Source organism: Balaenoptera acutorostrata, chromosome 12 (genome assembly GCF_949987535.1).
Source record: "Balaenoptera acutorostrata chromosome 12, mBalAcu1.1, whole genome shotgun sequence".
NCBI lineage: Eukaryota > Metazoa > Chordata > Mammalia > Artiodactyla > Balaenopteridae > Balaenoptera > Balaenoptera acutorostrata.
Window position 1 is genome coordinate 28,183,915 of NC_080075.1, and position 20,042 is coordinate 28,203,956.

Below are 20,042 nucleotides of genomic sequence, written 5' to 3' on the forward strand. Positions count from 1 at the left end.
TGTCCAGTATTATAATCTATGGGGAATTAAGGGTCTATGTCCACCCAGGAGCCCCATTGGGAAAAGCGAGGGCTCTTCTCCGAGACTCTGTGATGGGGTAGCAGCGACCTAAGGAGGGCGGTGCTACCAAAGTTGCCCTGAGCAGCTGCTCAGATGATGCTGGCAGGCCCAGCAGAGTGGCCTGCTCCAGAGTCCCACAGGGGTGCCCTAGTCGCAGAGGTGGGGACATCTGAGGGAGAGCTGCTGAGGAATGGGGTTGGGGCTAAGTCCCCATACTGTTTTGTAACATACTTTCAGCATAATTTCAACATTTTCTATGATACCAAATATCCTTCAGTAACACTGTAATGGTTTTACAGGGTACATGCCCCTCACTTATTTAGCTCCAGGTCCCATCCTCCCCTGCTCTGCTCTGCCTCACAGGTAGGGTCAGCCAATGGGAGACACTGCAGAAAACTAGAGGGTGGGAGGGGGAAGCCCTCCCACCCTCTAGTTCTATTTCTAACCACCTCCAACTCCAGCACTGTGGTTCCAGCTTCCAGAATCTGGCCCAGCCGTTGGGATAGAAGTGGGTTTTTTTGATGTTGCTAACCTCTGGGCTGCTCCTCTATGCTGTGGGACTTCTCAGCTCTCCTATCACCTGCATAACCAAGTCCCTGTGTTAAAATCTGTTCGAAATAACTGGAGTAGATTGTCTTCCTGACTGGACCCTGGTACAAGGTAGGCAGACCCATGGTACGGAGTTCCCCTATTTCGTTATTTTAAGTTATACAGTCGCCAGTACCCTTAAAGCTAAATCTTGGTCTCCAACTATGTGTACTTCCTCTGCACAAATTTCTAGAAAATTACACAAAACATGGATATTGACTATTTTTTGGTGGATATTGCCTATTTCCCTCCTAAATAATTGTACCTTGCATTTCCACCAACAGTATATGAGAATGCACCTATAAACTCACCAATTTGAAGTCAGAAAAATAGGGTCCAATTTAAATTTCTTTTCCTTTACAACTAGCTAGGTTGAATTTTGTGTTCTGGCTATCTCTAGCATTCTGTTAGCCTTGATCTGCCTCCCCCTTCAGTTATTGTCAAACAGGGCCATGTGAAAGTCAGTGGGTATCACTAGGAACTTGTGAGAAGTTTATTTCCTAGGTTTGTATTTTGCTTATTAGGGAGAGGGTTTGAAAGACTGTAAGGATAGGACAGAGGCAAGTGCTTTTTAGATGTTCATATAAGTAAGGGCTTTATATCTTGAATGTGAATCACATATGCCTATACAGAGACTACCCAAAGTCCCTAAGGGTTCTGCTACATCTCAGTCAAACTGTTTAAACAGTAGACTGCTGGGCCAGCCATGGTTCTTCAGTGGTGCTTGAAATCTAGGGGCTCAAAGACGGCCTAGGAAAAGTCATCTACCTTCCCGTTCCACTGGGACTGTGTTTCTGGAGTGAGAAATACCTGGGGTCAAGGCCAAGTGTTAGCTACATGCCTGTCAAGCACATATAGTCAAAATCAAAACACTCATCAACTACTGAGATGGGCCAGGAAGTACTAATATGCTCGAAAGATGACTGCACTCTTGAAAAATGCTCATGAATCACACACTGAATATTTTGAAAAATGTTAAAATTTATTAATAGTTAACATCACACAGTTAATTCAACTAGTTCTTTATTGTACATGACAACATCTTCACTAGACTGAGGGCTCAAGGATTTGAGATGATCTGCTATTGAGCACATCCCAGCCAAAGACTGAGAGTCAACGTATTTACATGGGCAAAGCAGCGTCAGCAAGGAACTGTCACCTAACTGTGGGAACACAAACATTCAAACTGCATTTTCCAGCTTTCCTTTTTGGAAACCAATGACACATCTTAAATAGCCACACACACAGCTCTACCTTTTAAAAATGTGCAATTTCATAGATGGTGCCTAATTTTCAAGTTTAAAAGTTAAGATTCATTTCTATTTCTTGGGCGTCCTTTAATGATACACAAATCTAGACACTGTTCTCAGTACAAGTTTGATAAACGTGCAAAAATTGGGTGCTATTGAGTCGTGTCTTTCCATTTTTCTGTTTTGATCCTTGTATCCTACTCAACATTGTTAAAAGGCCATACCCTCTTTATTATGAAGTATTCAGGTTTAACGTGTGGGGGTGTGATCATTTTAGGGCAGAAGTGGGCTTTCAGATTCAGAATTAACTGCACTCTAAACAGCAGGGTAAGGAAGGTTTTATGTCTCCCCTCACCACCACCCCCCACAACCCCGCACCAAGCAGTTTGAAATAAACACTTCTTGTAAAAACAGGTCCGTGTAGGCAAGTCTGTGGACAACACCTCTTGTAGAACATTTACAAAACAAACCGAAGGCGAAGTTTGCTGGGAGGGTACAAATCCACCAAAAGTGTTGTCCCTGAAGTTTTGTTTGTTTGATTCTTTGTTTTGTTTGGGTTTGCTATCAACAATTAGACAATTTTTTAAATGTTTTTGGTGGCTTCCTTTATCTTGTTAGAGAGGTTTAAAATATTAATAACTGCCCTAAGAATGAAGATTTCTAAGCAGAGTCTATTTGAAATGATTCCTGTTTCCTTTGTTAACATCTCATGTAATATGGCTCCAGGAAAGTCCCTAGATTGAGCAGCCAGTTAGTGTGGTTTCTTCAATCCATAGCCCCAGCCTCCTTCACTCTGTCCCCAGCCACCTTCCAAGTTTCTGAGTCTGCAGGGAAAGGAGGAGCTGGCAAGGAGCTGCTTGGCCATTCGCTCACCCTAAAGAGGCTTTCCTTCTTTTCCTGCAGATGAATGAGGTATTTCTAGTAACCAATCAGAATCTTCATCTTCCATCTTTTAACTACACTGTTCTACTAATGAGACCCTGTGTATTTACAGACATAACAAATTAACATATAAATACGTTACATACAACTGATCATTACGTACAGTGTCAAAATGAAGGAGCAGATGTACTTCATGAACTAAATAAATTTCAAATATAAATTAAAATGAAAATACAGTGCTTCCACTTCTGCAGGAAAAAATTTTTAAACAGACCAAAAAGTCTTCCCTCCCCCAAAGGTCCACTGCTTATGGATGACTTGTGAACCCACAAGGAGATGGGACAACAAGCCCACTCACAGGACTCTTGGCTTTGGTTTTGCTTGCTCAGACTCAGGATGCTTTGATTCCAGGAATAGCATCCACTGGAACCCACTAGGCAAATGCTTAAAGATGAGGTTGAAGAGGGGCTGCCACATGGTTATCCATGGGTTTCCCCTCCATTGCTGCCCCTCCCTGTCTATGGGAGAATCAGGCTCAAGTCAGTGGAGACCTCCCAGATCTCTGAGAGAAGAAATAGCATCAACTTCCATGCTGGGGGATGCTCTCCACCTAGAAATGTCATGTTCAGGCTCCAAGGTGAAGCAACCATATTTTTTCATTAGTGTCCCCACCCTGTAGGATTATACAGAGACATGGAATTTGGCCAGGGGGATTACTAAAGGTTAAATTTTTTTTTTTCAAGTTTTAAGAGAACCAATGGTAATGGTTGTGACAAGTGTGAACAAATCCTTACTTCCAATTGTATTTATCTCAGGAGGGCTAAGCCTTGGGTACCAAACTCTACAGTGAGTAGACAGAGACAAAACCCAGTCCAATAAGGTCCTCTCTGCCAAGGAAAAGCCAAGGGGTCTGTCTCTGACACAAGGGGATCAAGTTATAATTTAAAGCAGGAAAGAAGGGAAACCAGAGGAAGTCCTTCCAATTTCAGGGGCTCTACCGCTGTCCAGCCTCTCGGATGCGGCAGGCCACAGCAGTGATGAGAGCCGCCCCCTTCCCGCTGCCATCCTCCGACTCCAGGAAGGACACATCACATTTTGGAGCCAAGTCCTTCACCGTCTCATGCATGACTTTGGCAAAGCTGGAAAAGTTGGGAAGAAGACAGAAAAAATACCTTAGTCACAACTGATTTGTGTCCTCAGAGATGGGACCCTAAGAAGTGATGCTGGAAACCCAGGAATAATTGAGATGGGAAAGAGGATGACAGCTACCATGTATTAAACACTATGTATTGTGTTTCAGAAAACTGAAGCTTGGAGAGACTAGCAACATGCCCAAATTCTATGTCACAGTGGGCAAGTGGGAAGCTAAGAGTCAACTCTAGGACAAAAGTCTGAGATTCTGGCAAGCTGTGTTCTTAAAACTAAGCAGTGAAAGAGAAGTTCAACAGTCGTGGACGTCACAAGCATACCTTGCAGCAGTGTATGTATAACCTGTTCATCAACTCTGGAGGGAAGGATGAAGCGCCACATGTGTGATATTCTATTTTCCAGAGGTATTAACTCACATCAGACTCATATCTAACCCGAAATGTCATTAAAGGCAAAAGGAGCAGACTTAGGAGGGTGTGTTGAGAGATGACAGAAATCACAGATTCTTCCTGATATGGGACTAGAGAAAGAGACCGTTCATCATCATCTCCCCACCATAGCATGGACAAGTTGCTCCTTCCCATCTGCAGAGCTGAGAACAGAGGCTCCTAACACCAAGCCCCAGTGCTGGTGGCTGGACTTCTGTCCCCCTTCCGACCCTCACTTGGGACTGAGGTTCCTATTTTCACAATGACACTGACCATCAACAAGAGAAACTTGGAACTTCTCAAGGTCCAGTCTTTTCACTAACTGTGTAGACTCTGGGCAAGTTTCTCAGCTCCCTGAAACAATCATGGTGACAGCAGGTGACAATTCAATCGATGAGTCTCTCCATCCTACCTCATGTCCAGGCAAGGGGCACAGCTCTATTCTTTTAACTTTTAGTTGAAGAGCTTCTAGGGGAGAGGGACTGAGACACTTCCTAATTTTAAAACAATTTATTCAACATATGCAAGTGAGGGAAGAAAGGAGAAGAGAAATAGTGATGAGAGGAGAAAAGGGAGAAGAGATGGAGAAAGGCAGTAAAAAGAAAAGGGAATTCAGTACTTCCATACCACGGGTGAGGGTGGAAAACTTCTTCTACAGAGGGCCAGACGATAGGTATTTTGAGCTCTGTAGGTCATATGGTCTGCTGTTATAGCCAAAAGCAGCCATAGACAACACATAAACAAGTGGGCATGGCTGTATTCCAGTAAAACTTCAGTTACAAAAATACTTGTGGCTATAATCTGCCAACCCCTACCCTAGACTGTAGAAAAAAATCTTGATCCAGAGTTCCAGCATACATTTACTAGAATGTTGACAGGAGCACTGCTTGTAATAGTCAAAACCTAGAAATAACCCAAGTATTCATCATTAGAATAAATTATAGTATAGTCATTCAAAGGTATGCTATACAGCTTTGAAAATTAATTAACTATGATTGCAGACTTCAATGTGGATGCATCTCAAAACCATAAATGTGGTGTGAGAAAAGCCAGTCACAAAAGAAAAGATGTCATATGGTAAGTTCAAAATTAAGTAAAACTAAACAATGTAGATGCATACGTAGATATATGTAGGGGGAAAAGAAAGCAATAGACTTAATCACCACAGCACTCACTCATGGTAGGGGGGAGTGAAGGGTGCAATTGGGAGGGGCTCACAGGGGGCTTCCAAGCTGGCTGGTAAAACACAGACCTACTTCTAGTTATTAATCTTTAAACTATAATATATATATTATATACACTCTTTGGAATGTCTGATAATTTGCCATAAAATAAAGAGAGAGAGAAAGGAAAGCAAGGAAAGAATGGTGAGAAAGAGGGAGAAAGATGGGCAGGAAGAGTGGAGATCAGGCACTCACTGAGGATGTAGCTTGTAGAGGGTCCCGTCCACGCCCACTGTCACTTTGAGGGTGTCCAGCCCACGGTTCTCTCGTATTTTGTCCACCACGGCGGCCATGCCTGCACCACAGAGCTGGGCTGCCCGCCGCGCCACCACAGTGCACACCTCCTTGACAATGATGCTGTCATCACAGGTGCTCTCGAGCCCTAAGTGGTGCAGGATGGCGCGGACCTGCAGCAGGGCCAGGCAGTCACTGGGCCAGGAGGAGACAGTGAGTGGTCAGTCACATACCTAGAGGGCCTGGTGGCCTGCCACGCCGGCGCCTGGCTCCTTCATCAGGAATGGTTTTGGGGGACCTGGCCTTCCGAGAGCTGGGGGTAAAAGCCACTGCCCCTGAGAGGTGGTTCCGTTCTTAAACTCAGTTCAGGAACTAGTGCTCATCTCACTGGTCCTCACAGAGAGAACACGAAGAAACAGCTCCTTATGCCACTTTGCCCAGGCAAGGTAGGGCACTGCTGCTACAAAACTGACACTCAAAACAAAAGGAAATTCACTGTCCATGTATTCCACTTATTTGGAAATATTGACAGCAAAGACAGTGATGATGCTCGTATGCGACAGTTTTCAGTTGCAAAGCCCTTTTCTGTCCAGTCTCTCATTGTTCACAGGTCAGCAGGACAAGCATCACCCACCAACATTAAATGCCTGTTCTATTTCTACTCCCCCACTCTGGGTGGTCTGAAATCTACTTGTGCACTATTTATGAAACAAAGGTAAATAAAACTATAAGAAGAAAATAAACAGACATGCAAACTAGAACAATATTCTATTCACTGGTGCAGATGCCCTAGGGCCCCACTCATGTACGCCAACCAGTTCCTGTTTTCCTATATGCATGAGAGTAATAATGACACAGCATTAATTTTTAAAAGGCTCTGAAATTCAGTATTCTAATTTGGAGCAGACTTCTCCACCATTAGACTGGAGGAAGAAGGCTTTGCTTTAATGAGCCGCCACAAGGCATGTTTCTGCATTGCCTGACGTGCCAACCTCACTCAATCCTGGTTGCCTTATTACTGCAGCCAGCAGTTAAGAAGAACCCTTTTGCCAAGCATAAGTGCTTCAGTGGGTTATCTTCCTCTGTGCATTCCAATTTACATTCTATGAGCAGCTATATTTCTTTCTACCTTTGAAATTGGTCTAAAACCCAACAATACTTCTTTGCACAGGCTCATCCAGCTTACCGTGATTTTTCATGAGAATATTATATGTTTTCCCTTAAAATGCCAACTGTTCATAACGTACTTTAAAACAACACTATATAGATACAAACATGTGAGCTACTAAACTGACCTTTATGTAAGCCACACCCTGATCTTACCTGAACTGTGGAAATCCCAGCTTGTCTGTCCATGAAAAGGAGGATATACAGTCCATCCTATTCCAGGCCCTAAATTCTCACCTCTCAATCTGAGACAGGAACTTGGTTTCAAAGATTCCCCGTGTCTTGAGCCGCTCCGAGATGCGGCCACGGAAGAGCAGCCCATGCTTGGTGAAATCGATGAGGATGTTACGAACAATTTCGCCCAAGTACATGCCACTGATCATTTTCTCGAACCTGCAATGCAGGTAATGTTCATGGAGGTTAAGAAGGAAGGTGGTGGGATGTGCTGAGGTACACCAGCTCAGTCACCCCCATTGCATTAGAAGGTAGAGGGCATACAGATTCCCCTTCGTGGGAAGGAAATGCTATTTGACTCACTGAGGCAGGATTCCTGGCATCCACACATACTGACTCATAGCCTTCGGTAAAATGTGTCCTGAGGCCCAAGGGGTTCCCTGAGATTGACCCCATTTTATGGTTTCATTTCCCTTCCAAGGCTTATTCCCAACTCGTCAAGAAGGAACGCACACCCAAACCCCACCACACTTCCAGAAGGGTAAGATGCTGTCTTAATGCCCTGCGCTGCTGAGAATTTAGCATGTTTTCTCTTCAGCCTAATCACTTATTGCTCAAGTAACTAGTGCCAGCTGGAGACCCCTGTTCTGGCCACTAGAATGAAACATGACTACTCAATGGCGTGAGGGTCTTCTGGCTCTACCTAGTGCCTTTAAAAGTCAATGTTCTCAGTTTCAACCAAAACCCCATCATCATTCAATCTTGTCTTACTCCAGCCTGTTTCTTTCATTAATGTTGCCTGCCTGGCTCCTGGAGGCATTTTAGCCTGTGACCTCTACCATAAACAAATATTTTGCAAAGTATATTCTGCAGAAGTATAGTCCCTGATTAATCTAGTTAGGAAACACTACATGCAACCTCTTCCTAATGGGATCCCACCATACCAGGGGCTTTGTGATGCTGGGTCTACCCCCTTGTCCAGTATGACAGTAGAGGGTGCTATATACTGGATGGATGGAGGAGAAAGAGGTTTGCTCCTATTGCTTCCTATTCCTATCTGCCTCACCCCAGCAATGCTTCTTCACCCTGATGGCAGCAGGTGGTTCAACTGTCTGTTTTTCCTCAAGTTCCAGATCTAGGTTTTAATACTCTCTCCCACCTGTTCTCCTAGTCCTCAGGGTAGGAGCTGATTGCTACATGTACTAACTGCTCCTCAGCATCCCTTTTTGTCTTTTCATCCCTCTAAAACCTGTGTGACCCGTTCCCTATATGAAATTCTCCTTGCAACATAACTGTTGTGATTTGTTTTCCCAACTGGATTTCAAGAGCATCACAGTCCAGCAGGGGGAAAAGGACTTAACCCAGAACTTTCCAGATGTATTTGACAAGAAGCCTTTTCCAAAGAAATCTCTTCTATTAACATCTCAAGAGAATGAGTGTCCCGGGATTTGCTGTTGTGGAGGACCTGATCACTCATCACTGTTCAGCTCTGAGATGAACATACCAGGGCCTACATGCAGTTGGGTACCTACCTCTGTTTGCCAGCGTTGAGGGAAAGTTCATCCACAGCTGCATCAAATTCTGTGCGGAAGTCATCTAGGCATCCATTGTCCCCGAAGGCCCCCCACTCCATGTTGACACACATCCGCCCCTCTTCCCCTTCCACCAGCTCAACATTCCGCATCTCCTCCATGTAGCAGGCATTGCTGCCTGTGCCTGCCAATCAAGAGATGTCAGTCAGGGCCTCACTCTGCACTTTCTGCCCTCCCACCCTAGGCTGCGTGTCCCCACACAGGAAGGACAGCCCAAGTCCTTACCAACAATGAGGCCAACTTCACAGTGAGGGTCTTCATAGCCACAGGTCATCATAGTCCCAACTGTGTCATTCACCACAGCAACCACATCCAGGTCAAACTCCTGAGAGCAACAGCAGATCCCATTCCACAAATGAACCACAATATTCTCCCTTCAGACCCTTGCAAGGGAGATTTAAATGTATCTAAAACTTATAAGGCAGGGTTCATTTTCTCTGCTCAAATATCACCTCTTCAGAGACCTTCCCTGGTTATGCTATTTAAAAGACTGCCCTTTCCCAACCCACTCACTCTGTCCTCACCCAACTTCATTCTCCTTCATAGCTCAAGAGCACCTGACATTAGCTCATGGGTTTGTTTACATAACAAGAGCTTTCTGCAGGCGTTCCTGAATCCCCAGTTGCCAAGAGCAGGGCTTGACACACAGTGTACACTCATCAACTGCTGAAGGACTAGGTTAACTCTCCCTTTGACCAACACAACTGCACTTAACACTTCCCCCAGCTCTGAACACACAGATCACTTCGGGCCTCATGTCACGCCTCTCCCACCTCTCGCCGGTGGATGGCTTCCTTCAGCAGTGTAACCACGTCCTCACCCTCGCAGCCAGATGCCTTGAAGCCTTTAGTCCACTTGAGGAGGATGCTCTAAAAATCATACATGGGCAGGGATGTGGATATCAGAGAAGGGCTCCTGGGTCATTTTCTAGTCCACAACCTCACAGGTTATACAGATGCCCTTTAAAAACCAATCATCTCACCCACAAATTATTCTAAACCTGTTTCACCTACTAGGAGTGCCTACTATGCAACAGGTACTGGGCTAAGCACAACCCATGTGTTACAACATTTAATCCTCACAGCACTTTTGTGAAATGTTTATCATTATCATGCCCATTTTACAGGTAACTGTAGCTCTGGAGTAACTTGCCCAAGGCCTACAGCTTGGAAGAGAGGAGGACTCACCCCCAGGCCCACCAATTCCAATGGATGGGCTCATAAGCACCATACGACTGCCCCTGCCAAGGAACTAAGTTCTATACGCTTGTTTCTTTCACTGGGAAAAGCAGTTTGCCCTGTACGTCGTACAGAGGGGCAGGTTTGTGTCTCCAAATTTTCAAACTCTAGTACGAAGTGAACAAGTACCCTTTGCTGTGTCACAGGGCCCTCCAGGAGCAGATACATGGTGGCTTTGAATATGGGGGACTGTTTCATATACTGTTCCCTGGTTCCCTCTTTGCTGCCATAGCCCATCAGGGAGCAAGTATCAAGGACCCCCAGGCCCCCTTCCAGAGAGGTCAGAACCTATAAGTGGGCTGTGTGCTCACTATCCACCCACTTGTATGGTTTCTCCACGACTTGCTTGGTTGTTTATATCAACCAGCCTGGCATTTCATGGACCAGGAGTTTGGTCTCACAAGTCCCGCTGTGTTCAGATCCCAGGAAATTCGGAAAAACAAAGTACAATCTCAGCAGTGGCCTGGTTTACACACCCACATCCAAACAACTATGTCCTTATCTCCACCTGATTTTCTTGTCTACAAATTAGCTTGACGTCTCTGATGAAATTTTGTATTTGGCACTTTCAAGCGTACAGAATGTTCAAATTACATTATTGCAGGTGGTCCTTAATAATAAGACATAGAGAGGCCCCAACAGCTGAGGAGAACTGCCTGTGGCCACCAGCTAATCCAGGCAGCTTGAGGCCTCTGGACCTCAGCACCTGCTGGTTTTCCCATCAACAGGGTGATCTCAGCAGAGCAGAATCCAGCTTACAGACAGAACAACAGACAAAACCCAGCTTCTGCTTCGTTTGTTCTTAGTTTTCACAGTTCTAAACTGAATACATGCTCCTTACAGAAACTTAGAACATATGGTATAAAGTCCAATACAATGACCTGGAATTTTACAATTCAAGCACTAACAGAAACAGTTAACATGCCTTGGGAGCCACCAGATAAATATATAAACATATATACCTGTTGCTATACTTGAAAAGTAAGATAGTGTCTGTTAAAAATATTTCAGTAGGAAAAGTCTGGAAGCATATACACTGCAATGTTATGTTTTTATCTTCCTATTAATCACGTTTTGTATATTTCTATGTTATAGAGATTATACGTTTCTTAAAAATATTTTTTTAGTCTTACCACCAGTGTTCTCCCAAATCATTGAAATTTCTTGAAAAAACTAGTTGCTGATATGAGGCAGTGAATGACTCATGATTTAACTATTTCCCAACTGTTGGACAACTTGGTTTGTTTCTAATGACTGTTACAATAAGCAATGTTTCATTAAATATCACATAAATATTTATACACATGTTTGATAAGTCCTTTTGGTAAATTGACGCAAATGTGAAGGCTTTAAAAACCAATGCATTGACACTGAAAAAAATAATATGTTGAGACAAAGAAGTTGGAAAGCTAAAAGCAATACTGGACTAGTTAACACTGGACAAATGTTAACAGATGTTGGGAAATACTGGATTAGGCAGGGTTTTTATTGCAGGACTTCCTAAAACCTTTCCTGTGCTAGTGCACGTGGTGAATTTAACTCTCAGAAGGGAGGAGTAGGAGGCATTTACAAAACTCAACTGAGCAACGTAAGGCCTGCTGCTCCAGGGACCCTGTTGGAAATGCAGGCCTTTTCCCGCCACTGGGCCAAGCCCACTGTACCTATGACTGTTCCCACCTACATGCCTTTCTCCATACTGCCAGGCCTGCCTGCCTTTCTTCCTCAGCAACTCAGTCTTCTGACCAAGTATTCCTCATGCCCTCCAGGTATGTGCTCAGATTAACATCATCCTCAGGGCTTCATCATTCCACTGCTGCCACATTCCAAAGAGCAGCTCTTGCTTTTCTGAGCTTGCTTCCTCAGTCCAGTTCGTTTGTAAGCACCTATAGCAGGAACCATGCCCATTGTACCCTGGCAACTCCATCCACAGCATATGTCCACCTGTACCAAGCATGTAAGCTTCTAGAACACCGATCGAGACAGAGAGAAACAACTGCTTAAATAAGAGTATTCTGATATCTAACATACCAATCATCTGCCTTGAGTAAGCCTAGGCATTGCCTACTCAGCTCTGCTACACTTCAACACACCCATGTCCAGAATATGTGAGAGCACCAGCTCTTCAACCACCTGCTTCATTCATCCGAGGCAAGTTGACAGGGAAATGAAAAGCAAAGGTGACACTAGAGAAACACCAGGGCAGCCAAGAGAGATGGAGTGAAATGTCCTGAGCCCAAAACAGGAGCCTCAGAAGCAGCTGAGCATAATCGACAGCATGGACTCAGGTGTCAGGAAACCGGAATGAAATCATGGCTTAGCCACTCCCAAGCTATATGACCTGCAAGATATTTGGCTTCTCCGTAGACATTGTTTTCCTTTCTGCAAAACGGGTATACAAACACCTACCTTATATGGTTGCTGTAAGGGTTAAATGAGATTACGCACACAGGAAGCCTAGGAGTACCTCGCATAAAATGCTTTAAAAATGTCAGTTGTTGATATTATTAGCATCATCATCATTATCCCAAAGATTGTTACCTGCTTGACCTCTACCAGCTCTGACTTGCTCATTCCCATCAACAAGTCCTTCCCCATGACTGGTCACTCATGCCCTTGTTTTCTTCCTCTCAGCTCAGCATTCTCCCCTGCTCGAAACTCTGGCTGGTTCAGAGTCAGTACAGCCCATAGAAGAGCCCTCCAGGAAGGCACTATTACCTCGTCCAGGCTGTTCTGCTGGCAGGGGAAGGAGAAGGTGAAACCCAAAGGCAGGGACACGCCCTTCATGCCCATGTACTCAAGGAAGTCGGCAATGCACTGGACGATGTGGTCAAAGAGCTGCAAGGAGAAATTGGGCTCTGAGAGGGGGAACCCTGGCCCAGGCAGGCTGCCCCACCAGGGTCTGAGCACCAGCTCGAGGCCTCCACCCAGGAGAAATGCCAGCTCAGGCACACACCTAAGCAAAGGCCAGCCCAGGGCCCTAGCCCATGTAGCCCTCCCCAGGAACACGGGTGAGCAGAGAAAGCACTGTCCTCCCAGGTGAGAAGTGGGTGTCTCCTGGGGTCCCCTCTCAGAGGTGCCACCCTGCTTCACCTCATCCCCTGTGCCATGCATGACCTCCCGCGGGATAGAGTAGATCTTGTTGTGCATCTCCACTCCACGTCGCTTCCCATTCCGCACGCGCACCAGCAGGACCCGGAAATTGGTACCCCCAAGGTCCAAGGCCAGGAAGTCACCTTTCTCTGGAAAATAAGCCCAGGAAGATGATGCATCTTCCTGATGTTTAGAGTGACAGTCTAAACACCTTCCCCTAATGGGGAGCTCTCCCAGGAGACCCTGGACAACCTCAGGGTGATGGACTGTGAGCTCCACCTAATGATATAGAAAATAAGATCCCTGGGGCCAGAAACCTGCTGGCTTCTTGTGGTTCTCAAATGAATTCAAGTTGTGGGGCCCCAGGAGTCACAATGAGCTCCAGAGCTCCAGAACACAGGAAAGAAATGGTGATACAGTATACTCCAAAATTTCCAGACATGCCACTTGTACTAAATCAAAGGCCACCTTATATAAGTTTCTAGAATACAGAAGGAACAACAGAGTCCAACTCTTTAAAGGAAACTGAAGGGAAATTTTTCTAGAATGAGAAAACCCTCCTTTTTAGGACAGTCACAACGCACTACGTGTGTCACACACAGTTTCCATGCAACCCTCAGGCAGCCCTAAGAGGGAGGCATTGCATTCCCCTCTACGGAGGAGAGAGATCTGGCTGTGCTCAGGGCCACACGGCCGGAAGATGGTAGAGCTGGGACTGAGTCCCAGTCTCCAGCTCTGGAACCTGTACCAGCTGTACCACACTGGCCTGGTCAATGATCATTTTTCTGAATTGCAAAAAGACCTCCATTTCTTAGATTGCAAGACCTAGAGCAGGGGTCAGCAATCTTTTTCTGTAAAGGGCTGGGCAGTAAACATTTTAGGCCTTATGAGCCATAGTCCCTGCTGCAACCATACAACTAGGCCATGGTAGCACAAAGCAGCCATAAACAGCATGTAGGCAAATGGGCATGGCTGTGTACTAATAAAACTTTATTTACAGAAATAGGCAGTGGGTCAGATTTAGCCCATGGACCTCAGTTTGCCAACCCCTGGCCTTATAAGAGCTAGCCCCGGAACCAAAATTCCTGATTTGAATCCCAGCTCTGCCATTTTTCTAGCTGTGTGAAGTTGGGCAGGTTTCTTAATTTCTCTGTGCCTAGGTTTTGTGCAAAACATAGCTTGTTAACAAACAAAATTAACTACTAATCTCTGTTAACAGTTAAAAATTAAATGAATTAATATGTGTAGAATGCTTAGAGAAGCATTTGACACACAGTAAGCATTCATTAAGTATTTACTATTATCACCATTCAGTTTTAGCAGAGGAATGCCTTGGTTGAGACCACTGAACACTAGAATTTCCCAGTACTATAGCTGAAGAAACACGGTCAACAATCTGGCCTGAACACCCAATGCTAAGGCTAAGGGAGTCCTCCCACAGCGATTGAACCCTGTGGTGAGCTGGGTGGCAGCCCTGCCGCATACCTGTGCCATCAGGGGTGGCACACACATAGGTGGGCAGCATCTTGACGGGGGCAATGGTGTGAGTCTCCTTGCTCAGACCTCGCTCCATTTCTACCTTCATCCTCCTCTTGACCTCCAGCAGCTGCTCACGGCTCAGCTTCAGAGGCTCCAGGGTCTTCTGGCGGGCTCGATGTTGATCGACCAGCCGGTAGGCCACTGCTGTCACCATGGCTGCCCCCTTGCCACTGCCATCCTCAGAGCGGAGGAACCGGATGTCGCAGTCGGGCACCAGGCGCCGCACGGTCTTGTGAAGACGCTTGGCGAAACTGCAGTCACAGACGTGGGGTAAGAGGTGGGTGTCCACAGTTAGAGTCAATGGTACAAATGGTTGGGGCAGTAGCTCACCACCTCAGCCCAAATGATACCCTAAACATCCTCTCCCTACTCTTTCCCAAGTTAAGGGTCACTGTATAAAAGCTCAGATATTCAACTGCGACCACCCTGCTAAAAGGAAGGGTGGCCTTCTGGGAAGCCAGTGTCACCTGCATGCACTCACAGAAGACCCCCTTCCCATAGGCCACAGTTCCTTTGCCCAACTTATCAGCCTCAGGTGATTCTGACACCAACTACTATTCATGTTTCATCCTTCATTTCATTAGATGCTGCCTATGAAAGACCCAAAAAGGAAAAAGTCAAAATGCTCTTCTGGACTTTGGCCTCTCTTTGGCCCATTTCTGCCAACAACCCTAGAGGTGTCTGAACAGCTAAAGATAATAGGTGTGTTCAGCAAGAAATTCTTGTGTGGTGGCTGCTTGGAGCCATGGTCTCCAGGGCCTCACTACTCCAAGTGTGGCCTGTAGGCCACCAGCATCGCTGGGGGCTGTTAGAGATACAGAATCTCAGGCTGAACCCAGACCTTCTGAATCAGAATCTGCCTCTTAACAAGATCCCCAAGTAATTCGTGTGCACTTTAAAGTTTTTGGAGCTTTGGACTAGGAGCCTAGGGAATGGAATGGCTGAGACCTTCCACATCTACCTTCAGTTAATGAAGGCCCATTGACCTGGCACTCATATCAGGTGAAAATGATGGGATAGTAAGTGGGCACAACTGAGAGAAATCCTTCAGGTCCCAACTGAAATTTGAGTATTTCAGCACTTATGACCAAGGGATCAAAACATGGAGGGCAGGGCAGGATCAAATCAATACCCAGGTGAGCCAGAGAAGCTGGAAATAAGAGGGTGCAGAAAAAGAGCCCCTAGAAGCCAGGAGAGCTCTGAGTAAAGCCCTAGTTGGCAGCCTTCAGAAGTAGCCTCTACCCACGCCAAGGAAAACACACTCTCAGCTCCTGCTTGCCCCACTGGGAGCTTTTATTCTACAAAGAACCTCAACTCTATGGTCCATCTCCACCACCCCACAGTGCAAAACAGGGTTCCTGTAGAGTCAGGCCTCTCAGAGGCCCCGAATGCTGGCTCACTGGGGATGCTTCTTGTAGACAGAGCCGTCCACCCCGATGGTGGAGCGCAGCCGCTCCTCGCCCTTGTTCTCCTTGATGCGCCGCAGTACGGCTGCCAGCGTAGCCGCACACAGGCTGGCTGACCGTGTGGACACAATCTGGCAGACCCGGTGAGTGGCCACACAGTCCTCCTGTGTCGGGTCCAGGCCCAGCCGCACCAGGATCTCGCGGGCCTTCTGGATGCCATCCTTCTCCCTGGGAAACAGAAACAGCGTGTGGGCAGGGGTATGTGGGCCGACAAAGAAAGCCCTCGGCTCCAGCAAACACCATGTCCCAGGGAGGGCAGACACCCACCTCACTGCTCTGTCCACCTATGGGGGGGGAAGCAGTGAACAAGGAGGAGAGGAAAGCACAAGCTGAGCTCCTCTCCCAGACACAGACACACAGACACACACACACACACACACACACACACACACACACACACAGAGTACTTCAGGTGCCCATTTTTCCCCCAGTGAGAACAACTAATTTTTCTCACGCACATCCTATGGGAGGACAAGGCCCTGGTCTTGGGGCTTTACGCACCAAGTTGTGTGTATGTGAGTTTGCCTTTCTCAGGTTAGTGGGAATGGTGTCCCTCTGACCACAGGAATCCAGCTGTGGAGCCCATCCTATTTTCTCTCTATAAGGCAGTCAGAGTCTATTGCACTTTACAATGGAGTCAGCACTGCTTTACCTTGCGTCTAAAGACGGTGATAAAGGGTTGATGCTATGAGATTAGCCCTCTTCTTAGGGGAACTAAGTGCCACACAAATATGAGTACTGTCATCCCCTCCAACTTTAACAAGTAGGTACAGTTCCTTCAAGAATTCCACTTAAGGGCTTCCCTGGTGGCGCAGTGGTTGGGAATCTGCCTGCCAATGCAGGGGACACGGGTTCGAGCCCTGGTCTGGGAGGATCCCACATGCCGCAGAGGGGCTGGGCCTGTAAGCCATGATTACTGAGCCTGCGCGTCTGGAGCCTGTGCTCTGCAACAAGAGAGGCCGCGATAGTGAGTGAGAGGCCCGCGCACCGCGATGAAGAGTGGCCCCTGCTTGCCGCAACTGGAGAAGGCCCTCGCACAGAAACGAAGACCCAACACAGCCAAAAATAAAATAAATAAATAAATTAAAAAAAAAGAATTCCACTTAAAACAAAGTCATTTGAACTGTCTCACTGCTCTCTTTAGCACCAAGATCACCTCCTCTCCACCATCTGGTCCCTGAGACAAGGCCTCGTCAGGCGACAAGTGGAAGTCTCAAGAACAGGAAACCAGACCCAACCCTTTGGATATTGTTAACTGAAAAACAAAAATCAGGCCATCCTCACTCCCACTCCTGCCACTCTGTGAAGATGTAGGTAGGCCTCAGCCCTACCTTTTGGAAATAAATGGGTCAATCTCGGGGCCATCCAAGGACCTATTTTTCTGTTATGAAGCAGGGGTCAGGACAGAGCCCTTTTTGAAAATCACCAATGGGGAATGAAATGTCAGAGCTTCAGGAGAAGGGAAAGGAAGTAGATGCAAGTGAGTCATTAAAGGACCCACAGGGAGCCTCCAGCATTAAGCTTAGGTCTCTGGGCCAGGCAGGAACACAAGTGCAAAAACGTGAGTCCCTGCATGGGGGCCAGCTGTCCCCAGCACCATGAGTCACTTTGGTAGTCAGCACGTTCAAAACAGACAAGAGTGGAGACTATCTGGCCAGTGACATCAAGCCACAGGCCTGCCATGTGAGGCCCAGGCCTCACACTGGGTGAGACCCTCCTGCCATCCACATTTGAAGGGTCAAGGGCCCGTGCGTCTTCCTCATTCCCCAGCCACCTGTCCACCCTTCTGGGGTCTCAGTGAACAGAGAAGGACCCGAAGCTTACCCTTCAATATCTGAAACATCTTTGGTCTCAAAGTGGCCTGTGGCGAGGAGTTCAGGGCTGAGCTTCCCCCCAAACAGCAGCTCCTCCTTGGCCATCTTCACTAGGATAAGCCTCACCAGCTCCCCCATGTACATTCCACTGATCATCTTCTCAAATCTGCAGGGAGATACACACCAAAAAAATTAAGTCTCTGCTGCCAATGAACTCGCAACTTCCTTGTGGAAGCAACATGCACACACGTGGGGTTGATGCAGAACAAAGCACTAACTTGTGTGGCACTGACTAGGAGTGAGAGGTGTAGAGAAGTGATGGTATTTCCTTCTCTAGCAAATAAATGCTCTTTTAAAATGAAATCTTATGTAGAACCTCAATATTTATTTACAAGAGGAAAAAAAAAAAGGTCAATCTGATTAAATTTGGGGCACAGGGCCAGCAACTCATCACCTCACACTGTCCCTCCCCTTGCAGGCCATTTGTGGATTCCTGAGAAAACTGTAAAAACAACCTGGGGTGGGAGGATGATGAGGCAAGAGTAGAAGGACAGGTTGGGACAGATGAGAAGGAGTACCAAATGTCAGGTGGTCTTGGGAATCTGGGAGTGAGACATGTTGGAAGTTTCCGAGGAGAAAGGTGACAGGATAGCTGAGAGGGCAGTTGGGTAATTTATTTTTTCAACACTAGGTGACACTGTTTTCTTTACAAGATCGTCTTTCTGGCTTAGATATGTGACAGGAGAAACCAAGCCCTTACAATTCTTTCTAGCAAAAAAGGTCCTTTCTTGGTATCTTAGAAAGGATCTAGGTCCTAGAGAGAGGAGGCACACAGGGCCTTGGGACACTAATCTACGAAGGTCTTCAGAGAAGGCCCAGAGCAGGGGTGTGGATGGGATTCCGATATCACCTGGTGCAAACTAAAGAGAGGAAGCCGGGCCCTCGGGAAGTGACTTGCTCAAGACCCAAAGCCAGGTATGGCAGAACCGGAGCTAAGTGGAGAGCTGGCAAAACTGCCTGAGCAGAAGGTATGTTTAAAATGTTTAAGCACCAGCACAGGCACGCTGCCTGAGAGGTAGCCCAGCTTCAACAGTAAGGAACTCACAGGTCTGCTTCTGCACCTTCTCCAAAATAAATGGTTCTATGACAGATAGGGGAGGGGGCCAGTGGGGCTCTGAAGTGTGAGTGGTAAAAGTTTTTATTTCAGTTTTTAAAAACACTTTGTTTCAGTCAATGTTTGGAAAATATTTATTTAGAAACATATAAAGAGTGAAAAAAAGCTCCTCCTCAAGCCCAATAATAACTTCAGGGACAGCTGACACGTTGGTACGTGTCCTCCCAGCACTTTTTTTCTTTTTGAGCAGTTTTTTCAGTCCATGAATTTCTCACCAGCCATGGCAGACACAGACAGTCTATGAAATGGACGCATGTTTCAACATGTGAGAGAAGCTTGTGACTTAAATAAACTGTGCTTTGAGGAAGCAAGGACTCCCCCTGTAAAGAAAAGGACTCTCTTTTATAAAGCTGGTTTATAGGGTTGGATTTTCCTCTCCAAGCAGGGATTGGTACTAGAAGATTTCCTACAACAGTCACAACACCAGTAAGACCAGAGTGGGCCTGGGAATTCCCTGGTGGTCCAGTTGTTAGGACTCCACGCTTTCACTGCTGCGGGCCCCTTTCAGTCCCTGGTTGGGGAACTAAGATCCCGCAAGCCTTGAAAAAAAGACCAGAGAGGGCCTGATTGCTCAAAACGTTTTGTAACTGCCTTCAGAGCTTGCAGCAATCCCTGTTTCAAGATCTTTAATAAGGACATTGGGCAAATGTTTGTGAGAGTGAAATAATGTTTTGTAAGACTCAAAAGTAACTAAAAACCAAGTCTGACCAGGTTGGAGAGACTTCAGGGGTCCAAAATGCTAGAGCCCCTCCTCCAGGCCACTCCAGGATCCTGGCTGGACCACAGGTCCAGGGGAGGTGGCCAAATGGGCTCCTTAACCAACTTTTCTACAGGCCTTGGGTCTGGCTACGGCTGGAGCGGGAAGCCCTGGGACTGCTGTGACCCAGCCTAGCTCATAATAGGCAATGCTGCAGGAGTCTGAGTCAGAACCTCAGCCAGTAATTAGGAGCCAACTCTCACAGCCTCATCCCCTG

The 20,042-nt window shown here is 46.5% G+C and overlaps 1 protein-coding gene across 4 annotated transcripts in view; it reads right to left on the reverse strand.

Annotated features, from left to right (window-relative positions):
• Window positions 1–1,611: 1,611 nt before the first annotated feature.
• The window catches only part of HK2 (hexokinase 2), a 61,852-nt gene continuing 43,421 nt past the window's right edge, over window positions 1,612–20,042 (reverse strand). For all 4 annotated transcript variants that reach the window (XM_028166975.2, XM_007184050.2, XM_057558269.1 and 1 more), the window contains 11 exons: window positions 17,905–18,060; window positions 16,015–16,248; window positions 14,561–14,865; window positions 13,076–13,224; window positions 12,701–12,820; window positions 9,521–9,616; window positions 8,973–9,072; window positions 8,688–8,871; window positions 7,219–7,374; window positions 5,776–6,009; window positions 1,612–3,919 (listed from right to left, as the gene is read on the reverse strand). In XM_028166975.2, the coding sequence (XP_028022776.1) occupies window positions 3,775–3,919; window positions 5,776–6,009; window positions 7,219–7,374; window positions 8,688–8,871; window positions 8,973–9,072; window positions 9,521–9,616; window positions 12,701–12,820; window positions 13,076–13,224; window positions 14,561–14,865; window positions 16,015–16,248; window positions 17,905–18,060 (1,879 nt within the window). In that variant the 3' untranslated portion in view covers window positions 1,612–3,774. The remainder of the gene's footprint in view (window positions 3,920–5,775; window positions 6,010–7,218; window positions 7,375–8,687; window positions 8,872–8,972; window positions 9,073–9,520; window positions 9,617–12,700; window positions 12,821–13,075; window positions 13,225–14,560; window positions 14,866–16,014; window positions 16,249–17,904; window positions 18,061–20,042) is intronic.